The 13,341-nt window shown below is 37.2% G+C and overlaps 1 protein-coding gene across 1 annotated transcript in view; it reads left to right on the top strand.

The window, feature by feature from the left end:
* LRRC9 (leucine rich repeat containing 9) overlaps positions 1–13,341 on the top strand; it is a 219,084-nt gene that overhangs the window by 141,765 nt on the left and 63,978 nt on the right. Inside the window, exon 23 of the mRNA XM_006864637.1 lies at positions 2,526–2,656. Coding sequence (XP_006864699.1) covers positions 2,526–2,656 — 131 coding nt within the window. The remainder of the gene's footprint in view (positions 1–2,525; positions 2,657–13,341) is intronic.

The following is a 13,341-nucleotide window of genomic DNA, read 5'->3' as shown; positions in this document are numbered from 1 at the left end:
TACTTCTCAATGTTGTCCATAGCTTGTCATGATCCACACAATCGAAAGCCTTCACGTAGTCAATAAATCTTTTTGATATTTTCTGCTTTTATCCAAGATCCATGTGATGTTAGCAGTAGTATTCCCTGTCTTATTTTGACTCTTGGATTTATTTTAATTTTCTTCAGCTTTAGCCTGAACTTGAATATTAGCAACTTATCATCTTTTCCACAGTCTGCCCTGGCTTCTTTTTTTGCTGACAATATTGAACCTTTCCACTGTCTCTTCCCACTGCTATAGTCAGTTTGATTCCTGTGTATTCTATCTGGTGGGGGCCATGTGTATAGTCACCTTTTATGTTGTTGAAAAAGGTATTTACAATAAACAAGTCATTGGTCTTGCAAAATTCTATCATGCCATCTCCAGCATCGTTTCTATCACCAAGGCCATATTTTCTCCCAACATTTGTATTCCAATCATCAGTAATTATCAATACATCTTGATTGCATGCTTGATCAATTTCACACTAAAGAAGTTGGTTATTTCATTTCGTCATCACTGACTTTAGTGGGTAGTGCGTTATTTAGAATAACAGTGGTATTAACTGGTCTTACTTGTAGGTGTATGGATATTACCATATTACAAAAAGCATTGTACTACAAGATAGATCTTGAAATGTTCTTTTTGACGATGAATAGTGTACCATTACTCTTCAATTCATATAAAAATGGCTAATGGTCTATTTCAGCTCACCAATGCCTAAGGTGTCAATGTTTATGTGTTCCATTTCATTTTTGACAAATTCTGATTTTCCTAGATTCATGTTTCATACATTCCATGTTCTGATTACTAATGGCTGTTTATAGTTGTTTCTCCTCATTTTAAGTTGTGCCCCATCAGCACACAAAGCTCCCAAAAGCTTTACTCCATTTGTTTCATCACAGTCAACTCTACTTTAAGAGGCAGTTCTTCCCCAGTCATATTTTGAGGGCCTTCCAACTTGAGGAGCTCATCTTTTGGCACTATATCTGACAATACTATGATGTTCTTCCTCATTTTTCAATATTCAATGTTCTATGGTGGCTTGAGTGTTGCTGTGATGCCAGGAGATATTCCACATGTATAGCAGGGAATACCCATAGTGGACAGGTTTCAACTGAGCTTCTAGACTAAGACAGACTAGGAAGAAGCAGAGGCAGACTAGTTAAGAATGTTTAGCTATTGGGAACTGTCTGAATAGCAGTGGAACACCATCAGATAGTACCAGAATATTGAACTCATGGAAGTAGCAATTAAGAAATCAAACATTGTACTGCTTTGGGCATATCTGCTGCAAATAAATCTTTTCAAGTGTTAAAGAACAACCATGGCACTTTGAAAACTAGTGTGCCTAAACCAAGTCATGCTATTTTTAATCACCTCATATGGATGTGAAAGCTGAACAATGAGTAAGGAAGACCAGAGAAGAATCAATGCATTTGAATCATGGTGTTGGCAAAGAATATTGAAAGTACCCCAGATTGCCAGAAGAACCAACAGTTCTGTAATGAAAGAAGTGCAGACAGAATGCTTCTCAGAAGTAAGGATGGTGAAATTTTGTCTCATATACTTTGGACCTCTAATCAGGGCCAGTCCCTGGTAAAGGACATCATGCTTGGTAAAGTAGAGGATCATTGAAAAATAAGAAGACCCCCAGCAAGATGAATTGACACAGTGGTTGCAACAAAGGGCTCAAACATAACAGCACTTGTGAGGATGATACAGGACGGGCGCAGTGTTTCATTTTGTTGTACATAGGATTACTGAGAGTTGGAAATGACACAATGACACCTCAAAACAACAGTGACGGGTTTGTTTCTCATTATTATTAAGCTTAGGCCTCCCCCGCCTGATTCTTTCTGGGAAAGTCAGGATTAACACCTATTTACCACCGGATGGAAGTCCAGGTTATCCATGTGATCTCTGGTGATATTTGGGTGGGAGTGTTGTTACTTTCAAGTTGGGAGGTGATGAAAGGCTCCTCATAAGGGAAATTTAGAAGGGCACCTTGTACAAGTTGGCAAGATTGGACATCTAAGCTCCCATTCTGCTTTTCCTGGTGAGGTTGGTCCCAAAGTTCATTACATAGAATAAGGCTTTTATTGTCTAAACATTTTTATATCTTGGTAGGTTCCCCTTCTCTGGTCCTTTGATTAGAGGGAGGAGACTTTTTTGATTTTTCAATTTGTTTTGTTTGGTATGTTCTTATTTACATTTCAAAATTTCCAGCTTCTTCATCACTTAACCCAGCATGTATAATGTAAAAACAAACGAGAACTCAATGCTTGCCCTTTTGGACTCCCCAGGCTCTTAGGTAGCCTGCCTTCTTTTCTGCACCTTTCAGTCTTCTTATGTTTGTTTTCTGTGTAATGTCTAGGATTTTTTGCTCTATTTAGTGGACAGAATAGGGAGAAGTGAGTTCATTCTATTTTATCCTGGAATCAGAGAGCTGATGGGATTTAAGCATTTGTAAGAGAGGACATCTCTTTCTCAATACCCTTATATAGGAACCACCAGAGACTGAGAATGCAAAAGATATGTTTGGTGGCCGGCTTACTTCTGATATGATTGCGGACCGACAAGGACATTCAAATTTCACCCAAATGCAAGAATTAAATTGGGCTTCATCATCCATCAGGTACAATCTTTTTATTATATGTTTTCTAACATGATAACGAAATATATTGTTATTATCATTTTTCTAAGGTTCATCTGAATATAACCAGCTGTTGTTGTGAGTGCCATCAGATTGGTTCCAACTTATAGTTACACTATGCACAACAGAATGAAACACTACCTACTTCTGCTGCGTTCTCACAATTGGTGTTATGTTTGAGCCTGTTGTTGTAACCACTGTGGATCTGCCTCTTTTTTTGCTAGCACTCTACTTTCCTGAGCATGATGACCTTTTCCAGAGAATGGTTCCTCCAGATAATATGCCAGAAGTATGTGAGACCATGTCTCACTATCCCCATTTCTAAGGGGCATTCTAACTATACTTCTTCCAAGACAGATTTGTTCATTCTTCTGGCAGTCCATGGTTTACAAGGATAAGTAAATATCCATTGCTATCAGGGTTGCAAGGAGCTCTGGTAGTGTGGTGGTTATGACTCGGGCCGCTAACCTCAAGGCCAACAGTTCAAAACTACCAGCCGTTCTATGGGAGAAAGATGAGGCTTTCTGCTCCTGTAAAGATTTACAGCCTCTGAAACCCTATGCTGGGTCACTATGAGTCGTAACTGTCTCCACGGCACACCATCATCACCATTCGGATTCCAGTTTATACATGCACAAGATTATTACGGACAAAATGTGTTTAAACATGTCTCTGGTTGGTGGATGCTACAGACAAGTTCTTTCAGTAATACATTTAATCTCATTATGGTATCTTTGAAAAAAAAGAATATCTTTTATCCCATGGGGGGAAAATTTTTTTTTGAGGTCTGGGCTAATATCAGATTTTTAGCTGAACTAAGGTATCCTGATGTGATGCTGGGGGTTAATGTGTTGGACTGCAAAGTTGGTTCGTACCTCAAGGTTGACAGTTCAAGCCACCAGTCATGCCTCAGAAATCCTATTCAGGGACACTATGGGTCATCAATGATTCAACAGCACTTAACAGTAACAACAACAACAGCTAAACTAAATTAACATGGACTCTTCCCAAATAATTGAAGTTTTGCAACAAGTTTACAGAAATGGTGCAACAGTTTTTAGAAAGATCAATCATTTAAAGGAAGGTCAGGAAGACGTCAAAGATTTGCCAAAAGTGAGATGACCATCAGTGTCCACAAATGAAGAAACTGTGACTGAAATCCAGAACCTGGTGAAAGAAAACCATAGAATTGCCATTGATGCCACAGCAATTGGAGGGTGGCTGTTACATGGCTAGGCATTTTCACTTTGGTTTCAGAGAACTTTTGGCTAGTGGATGCCAAAAACACTGTGAAAAGATAAGATAGCTCAAATAGCTGGTCAGTCTTTTAATCAAGAGCTAATGAGAGTGAGTTTATGGAACGAATCATAACCATGGAGAAGTCTTGGAGTTAACGATATAATCCAGAGAGCAATGTCCAGTCAAAACCTTAACTTCTGAGGGGATATGGTATGCCAGTTAAATTGAGGGCAGAAAGGTTAGCTCAGAAGGTTATGATGACTATATTATGGAATTCCAAAGGGGTGATCTTGATAGATTCCTTGAAGGTCACAGGAAAATCATGGGAGCTTATTATACAGAAATTTTAAGAAAAATTGAGAACTATGTTTATGAGAAAAAAGACCAGGAAAAGTTATATCAAGGAATTTTTAGCCATTGCGACAATGTGCCTGCTCATTCTTCGAGAATAGCAAGGCCTGTTCTACAAGAATTTTACTGAGAAATCTTACCCCATCCACCCTACAGACCTTATCTTGCCCCTTCAGAATTATTTTTGTTTCCAAAACTCAAAGAACATTTAAAAGGAATATGATTTGAATCCCTTGAGGATGCCAGAATTTCCATTTGACATAGTGTAAATCAAAGAGCACAGAATTCTTCAGAGAAGGGTTAGAGAGATGGAAATACCACTGTCAGAGAAGGGTTAGAGAGATGGAGGATATATCACCTTCATATTTTGTTATGTAAATAACACCTTCATATTTTGTTATTTTTGTTTAATAAAGGTTTCTGTGATCTTGCCACCCATTATCTGTCAGTTGGTATACTGTATGGCTCGTGGGTTGCTATGATGCTGACATCTGTGTAGTTGGTATTTCAGATCTAGTAGGGTCACCCATAGTGCACAGGTTTCAGTGGAACTTCAAGACTAAAACAGATTAGAAAAAGGTAATAGGCAGTCTACTTCTGAGGGACTGTTGTTGTTAAGTGCCATCAAGTCAGTTCCTACTCATAGAGACACTATGAGTTTCTGAATTACAGAGCTAAGGCTTCAAGGGAACAGGAAAACCTCATCTTTCTCTCATGGAGCAGCTAGTGTGCTTGGACTGCCAATCTTTTGGTTAGCAGTCCAGTGCTTATCATACCACTGAAAACATTATGAATAGCAGTGGAACAGACAAAGACAGATTAGGAAAAAGGACATGGCAATATAGTGCTTAAAAATAACTGGCCAGTGAAAACTAGGAATGACATATCAGGGGTGTAAGGATGGGGCAATATTAGAAAAGCAATCCATTTAATTCACCATATAAATAAAAGGAAAATCAACTCAGACAAGGCATTTGACAAAATCCAACAATCATTCCTGAGGAAAGCACTCAACAAAAAAGGAATAGAAGAGAACTTCTTCAACATAATTAAGAGCTATGTACAAATCCAACAACCAACATTACTCTCAATGGAGAGAAACTGAAAACATTACTTTTATTAATAGGAATCAGACAAACATTTCCCTTATCACCATTCCTATTCAATACTGTGTTGTAAGTCTTTGCCACAGCTATAAGGCAAGAAAAGGAAATTAAAGACATCTAAATTATCAAAGAAGAAGTAAAACTCTATTTGCAGATGATATTATCATATACGTAGACAATCCCAAAGGCTCAGCAAGAAAATTATTGGAACTCATTGAAAGATTCATGAAAGTGGCAGGGTATAAGATCAATATACAAAACATCACTTGGATTCCTATACACTAATAAAGACAGCTCTGAAAAGGAAATCAGAAAACCAATATCATTTAGAATAGCCACCCAAAAGATAAAATACTTAGGAATAAATCTAACCATAGAAACAAAAGATGTATGTGGTACTGCAGAATAATACACTGGACTAAAATATTGGTTTGGACCTCAAGGTTGGTGGTGCAAACTCACCAGCTGCTCCTCGGAAACCCTACCCAGGGTCACTATGAGTCAGAACCGACTTGATGATACTTAATAATAAGAACATACAAAGAAAACTATAAATAACTACTACAAGAAAACAAAAGAGATTTACAAAAATGCTCATAGATAAGTGACATTGTGAAAATGTCAACGCTACCCAAAGCAATCTATAGATAAAATGCAATTCCAATCCAGAGTCCAATGTCATTCTTTAAAGAGTTGAAAAATCTGATCACTAACTATATGAAAAGGAAAGAGACCACAGATCAGCAAAGCATTGTTTAAGAAGAACAAAGTTGTAGGCCTCTCACCCTCTGATCTCAAAATCTATTACACAACCACAGTGGTCAAAACAGCCTGGTACTGATACAATAAAAAATACATAGATCAATGGAACAGAATTGAGACCCAGAAGTCAATCCATCCACATACAGTCAGCTGATCTTTGACAAAGGGAGACGACACATTAAATAAGGAAGAAATGGTCTCTTCAATAAATGGTGCTGGTAAAACTGGAAATCCATTTGTAGAAGAAGAAACAAAACCCATGTCTCAACAAGCAAATTCAACATGGATTAAATGTAAAACATAAAACTCTAAAGATTATCAATGAAAAAAATAGAGACAGATTAGGGAATTTAATACATGGAATAAATACACTATCAAACATAACTAAAACACACAGTCCACAGAAGACAAAATTGATGATTGGGACCTCTAAAAATCAGACACTATATTCTGGTAACATAGTGGTTACAAATCAGGCTGCAAACCTTAAGGTCAGCAGATCAAAACTACCAGTCACTCGCGGGAGAAAGATGAGGCTTTCTGCACCCATAAAGATTTACTGCCTCGGAAACCCTGTACAGGTTCACTATGGGTCGGAACTGACTCTATGGCACTTAACACCAACAACAACATGTGCATCAAAGGATTTCGCCCAAAGAGTAAACAGAGAGTTTACACTCTGCAAAAAAAAATTTTTTTTGCAATGACCTATCAGACATAAAATTTATAGAAAACTACAACACCTCTACAAGAAAAAGACAAATAAACCAAAAAATGGGCACAGGAAATGAATGGAGACTTCACCAAGGAAGACATTCAGGCAGCCAACATACATCTGAAGAAATGTTCTCAATAATTAGTCATTGTTGTTGTTGTTAAGTGCTGTCAAGTTGATTCCAACCCATAGCGACCCTGTATAGGGTTTCCAAGGAGCAGTTGATGAGCTTGAACCGTTGACCTTGCAGTTCAAATGACTTTGCAGTCTGATGCATTAACACAGTGCCACACCACGACTTGATGCAAATCAAAGTAACAATGAGATATTATCTCACACCAGCCTTAATAGTAAAGTTAAAAAAAAAACAGAAAACAAAAAATGCTGATGAGGGTGTGGAGAGACTGGGGCCCTTCTATGTTGTTGGTTGTTAGTGTTGTTGTTGTTTAGTGCTGTCAAGTCGGTTCCGACCCATAGCAATCCTGTATAGGGTTTCTGAGGAGCAGCTGGTGAGCTTGAATTGCCGATCTTGCAGTCTTTGCAGTCTGGCACATTAACCCACAGAACCACACCAGGACTCAACATTGTTGATAGGACTCTAAAATGGTTCAACCACTGAGGAAAACAGTATGTGCTTCCTCAAAAAGTTAGAAATAGAAATACTGTATGACCCAGCAATCCCTCTACTTGGTATATAGCCACAAGAAATAAGAGGCAGAATGCAAGTAGATGTACACACACCAATGTTCGTCACAACAGTATTCACAATAACAAAAAGATGGAGACAGCTTAAATGTGCATCAATGGAAGAATGGATAAACAAACTTTGGTACATACAATGGAATACCATGCAACAGTGAAGAATAATGATGAGTCTGATAAATACCTCCTAACATGGAGGACATTATGCTGAGTGAAATTAGTCAATCATGAAAGCATAAATATTGTATGAAATCACTTTAGTAAAAACTCAAGAAAAGGTTTTCATGCTAAAAGAAACATTCTTTGATGGTCACCAGTAGTGGGAGGGCTGGATGAGTAATTCACTGAATGAAGGATAGACACAGGTTGACTCAGGTAATAGGGAAGGCAATTCAAGAAGAAGGAGATTGGTAGAAAAATGATGTAAACAGGTGAAGACAAGGGGAGGAATGCAAGGGCTATATGGGATAGAGGTAAATAGTGTTATATGCATAACCTTGGAACAAAAATGTTCTAGATACGTGGATAGATAGATACACAGGCTGAACTGATATTGGAGGAAGAATCAGAGTATACCCACAAATATATAAGGGTATGAAAGCAGATATGTGTACATGGGCATTTACCTTTGCTGAAAACACACCTATGAATGTGGTGGAGCACACAGTGGGCAAAATGATGAAAACTTCTTAGGTATTATCAAACATCTTAAGGTAATGAGTTGCTGGGCCTGGGGGCTCAGGTCCATAGTCTCAGGGGACACCATGGTCAGTTGGCATAATATAGTTCACAGAGACAATATTTTAAATCCTATTTTGGTGAGTAGTGTCTGGGATTTTAAAAATTCATGAGCAGTCATATGAGGTGCAGCTATTGGTCCCTCCATGTGCAGAAGAAAAACAAGTGATGAGAATTGAAGATGCTTGGAATCAATTAGACCACTGGACTCATGGAACATGAACATCAGTCTCCATTAACTCTGAGACCAGAAGAACTAGTTGGTGCCTGGAAACCATTATCAATTGCTTTGAAAAGAGTCACATTAGAGAATGTAGAACAAAACTCAAAATAATAATTTTTTTTAAAAAAATGAAACAAAACTGGATTTACTGGCCAAAAAGAGTTGGGAGGAACCCGAGACTGTGACCTTCCATCACCCTTCAGGTCTGAAAAGGAACTCATCCTCATGTTGAATTTTCAGCCAAGTAGATGACAGGTATATAGAGGGGACAACACTAGTAAGGTCTGCTCATCATAGAATGGTCAATCATTCAAGATCAAAAGGGCAACATTTACCTGAGGACCAACTTGAGAAGGGATGGGAAGGAGGGTAAAATGGAAATAGGAGCCACAGGGAGGAAATGGGATAACTGCTATTGCATGGAGAGGATTGTAATCATTGAGATGAAATAAAATGTATGATTTGTAGAATGTAAAACTGATGATCTGTCTAAACCTTCACTCAATTTGCAATAAAAGGTTTTAAAAGAAAACTACGAATGCCAGCAGAACATTGTCTGATATAGAGCCAGAAGATGAGACCCTCAGGTTGGAAGACACTCAAAATGTGACTGCAAAAGAGCTGCCTCCTCAAAGTCTACCTTAATGATGTGGAGGAAGCAAAGCTCTGGGAACTTTATATCTAACTCAAAGACAACAGATGCAAACATCCATGAATAATCAGAATGTAGAATGTCTGAAGTATGAATCTAATATATTTAAAAGTTGTGAAAAATGAAACAGATCACATAAAATCAGTATGCTAGGCATTGGTAAGCTAAAATGGACAGGTATTGGCCCTTTTGAATCTGACAATTATATGGTTTACTATGCCAGGAATGACACTATTCATCTTCAAAAAGAACATTCCAAGATCTATCTTGAAGCACAATGCTGTCAGTAATAGGAAAATTATTTATGCCTACAGGGAAGATCAGTTGATAGTACGATTATTTAGATTTATACACCTACCGCTAATGCCAATGATGAAAAACCTGAAGAATTGTACCAACTTCTTCAGCCTGAAATTGATCAAACATGCAATCAAGATGCATTGATAATTACTGGTGGTTGGAATGCAAAAGTTAGAAACAAAGAGGAAAGCTCATTAGTTGGAAAATAAGGAGTTGGTGATAGAAATGACACTAGCGATTGCTTGATAGAATTTTGCAAGACCAATGACTTCTTCATTTTTCAACAACATAAATGACAACTATACACATGTACCTTACCAGATGGAATACACAGGAATTAAATTGATTGCATCTGTGGAAAGAGACGATAGAGAAGCTCAGTATCAAATGTAAAAACAAGGCCAGGGGCTGACTGTGTAACAGACCATCAATTGCTCACATGCTAGTTCAGGTTGAAACTGAAAAAAATTAAAGCAAGTCCATGATAACCAAAATATGACTTTTTAAGTATTTCATTTGAATTTAGAAATATCTCAAAAACAGACTTGATGTATTGAACACTAATGTTGGACACCAGAGGAGTTCTGGTGTGACATAAAAAAAAAACAACAAAAACATAATACAAGATGAAAGAAAACGGTTATTAAAAAGATACAGAAGAAAGAAAAGACCAAAATAGATGTCAGAAGAGACTGAAACTTGCTCTTGAATGTAGAGAAGCTAAGGCAAATGGGAGAAACGATGAAATGAAAGAGCTGAACAGAAAACTCCAAAGGACAGTTAAAGACACAGAGTCACGTATCATAATGAAATGTGCTAAGACCTGGAGTTAGAAAATCAAAAGGGAAGAACACGCTCAGCATTTTTAAAGCTGAAAGAACTGAAGAAAAAAATCAAGCCTTGACTTGAAAACTGAAGGATTCTCTGGGCAAAATATTGAGCAATGCAGAAAGCATCAAAAGAAGATGGAAGCAATACTTAGAATCACTATACCAAAATGAATTGGTCAACAGTCAGTCATTTCAAGAGGTAGCATACGATCAAGAATCAGTGGCATTGAAGAAAGATGTCCAAGCTGCACTGAAGGCATTGTCCCCAGGAATTGGCAGAATACCAATTAAAATGTTTCAACAAGTTGGAAGCACTCACTCATTTGTGCCAAGGTATTTGGAAGACATCTACCTGACTGACTGACTGGAAGAGATCCATATTTGTGCCTAATTCAAAGAAAGGTGATCTAACAGAATGCAGAAATTATCAACAATATCACACAGAAATGATCAAACAATATCATTAATATCACACACAAGTAAAATTTTACTGAAGAGAATTTTTAAATGCTTACAGCAATACATCTACAGGGAGTTGCCAGAAATTCAAGCCAGATTCAGAAGAGGCCTTAGAACAAAAGATATCATTGCTGATGTCAGATGGATCTTGGCTGAAAACAGAAAATACCAGAAAGATGTTTACCTACATTTAATTGACTACTTAATGCATATTGGTTTTTGACTATGTGAATCATAACAAACTATGGATAACATTACAAAGAAAGAGAAATTCAGAAAACTTATATGGAACCCGTACATAGACCAAGATGCAATTGTTAAAACAGAACAAAGAGATACTGTATGTTTTAAAATCAGGAAAGGTGTGTGTCAGGGACACCTAACTACAACAATAACAATGAGACCTTGGAACAATACCTTACAACTTAACCCTCATATTCAATATTCTTTGCCATAATTCAAAGGTATCAATTCTTCCTTGGTGTTCCTTAGTCATTGTCCAGCTTTCCCATGTGTATGAGGCTATTGAAAATATCCTGACTTGGGTCGGGTGTACTTTAGGCCTCAAAGTAACGTCTTTGTTTTTAACACTTTAAAGAGGTCCTCTGTAGCAGTTTACCCAATGCAATATGTTGTTCGTTTCTTGACTACTGCTTCCATTCATGCTGATTATATTTCAAGTAAAATGAAGTCCTTGACAACTTCAGGTGTGGGTGTTTGTTTGTTTTTTCATTTATATTGATGTTGAATAATGTCAAATCCACCAGTGGCTCTATAGGAGGAAGATGAGGTTTTCTGCTTCCGTAAAGATGACAGCCTCGGAAACCCTATACAGGGTCTCTATGAGTTGGAACCCACTTGGTGCCTCACCACCACCACTGTTTATTGGTCTAGTTGTAAAGGTTGTCCAGTAAAATTTAGAAAATTATCTATTCCGCTTCAAAATCGTAACTTTATCATCTTTTGAGTTGCATTAATCATTTTTATTATGTGAAATATGATTATAAATGTCATTGATATATTTCTTGGCCCTTGCATTTCTTCTCTTTCACAATTAAGCTTTAAAAATAGGCTCTGCTACTAATGTTTGCTTTCTCACGTTTTCTCACACTAACTAATCCATTGGAATCCATCTGCCATTGCCATCATTTCACTGATCCTATTCTCCTGAATGACATCACTGTCCTCCTACTTAATAAATACATCCAGGGTTGTTTTAAATTTGTTTTGTTTTTTCACTTTTTATTTTGAATTGAGTGAAGGTTTACAGACAAGATCGCCATTTTACATTCAACAAATAACTAACTTGACCTCTCTGAGGTCTGTAACCATGTTGATCCCTCTCTCCTTATACTTACTTATTTTGACTCATGTGTGTCAGAGTAGAACTGTGTTCCCATAGGAGTTTCAATTATTTTTGGAAGTAGACTACCAAACCTTTCTTCCAAAGCCCACTTCCGGTCTTTACTACAACCATTTGATTAGCAGCTGAGCACATTAGCTGTTTGCACCACCCAATGCAAGTATTTATACTTAAGATCTCCTTTTTCCTTTATAATTTCACATCCTGATTTTTCTTTACATTTTTCAGATACCTTTTTGAATTCTTAACTTCTCATGTTCTCAGAATTCTATCCTCAGCCCTCTCTTCTTCTGTGTTCCTTCTTTCTTCTGCTCTCCTATAATTCTCTCTTCTTCTGTTCTTTTCATGAAGTGACTTATCTTTTGACATTGTTTTAAATTGATGATGCCCAGGTATATAATCTCTAGTTCCAAATTGGGCTTTTCACTTATATTCCATTGCTTTTTATGTATCTTCACCTGAATGTATCATATGTCTGATGCCAAATTCATAATTCTGACACCAAATATTTCATATCATTTTTTAAACTTATTATTATGAATGTGATGAAGGCTTACAGAGCAGATCATCACTTTTACATGCAACAGTTCATACACATATGGTCTCATGGCATTGGTTGCAATCCCAGAATATAACATATTCTTCTCGTAATCCATACTGATTGCTCCCCAGCACTAGCTTAGCCCCCACCACTGCTCATTCATGTTTATTTTCTGCTTCAGCATCTAGCTAGACACAACATTCACCTATTTCCCAAGTCAAAAATCTAGGAGTCATTTCTTTCTTTCCTTTGTCCACCATTTTCAATTACCAAGTCCTAAAGAGTCCAGGTCTTAAAATCTCATACTTCTTCCTTCTCTCAATAACCACCATTGGTCAGGGAGAGATCTATTATAGAAAATTTCTTATTGACCTCTCAGCTTTTTAAAATATAAATCTTCCCCCATAAACTCAACTCATCTATTATCACTATTGCTTTCTAGGATGCAAGTTTTATCAGATCATTTCTCGTCTCAAAATCCTTGTTCAGTGGTTTTCCACTCCTTGGAAACCTTATGTAGGGTCACTGTGTGTCAGAACTGACTCATCAGTACTTAACAACAACATGCCATATATGGGAACACTCATACAAGGTGGAATGTGCCAAGTTTTTCAAGAAATATAACAGAAAACTTTCTTTGCAAAGTTTTTACCTGCTTTTTCTTTCTCATCCCCAATCCCTTCCTG

This window comes from Chrysochloris asiatica, unplaced genomic scaffold (assembly GCF_000296735.1).
Source record: "Chrysochloris asiatica unplaced genomic scaffold, ChrAsi1.0 scaffold00067, whole genome shotgun sequence".
Taxonomy (NCBI): Eukaryota; Metazoa; Chordata; class Mammalia; order Afrosoricida; family Chrysochloridae; genus Chrysochloris; species Chrysochloris asiatica.
This window is presented reverse-complemented; position numbering and strand designations above follow the sequence as displayed.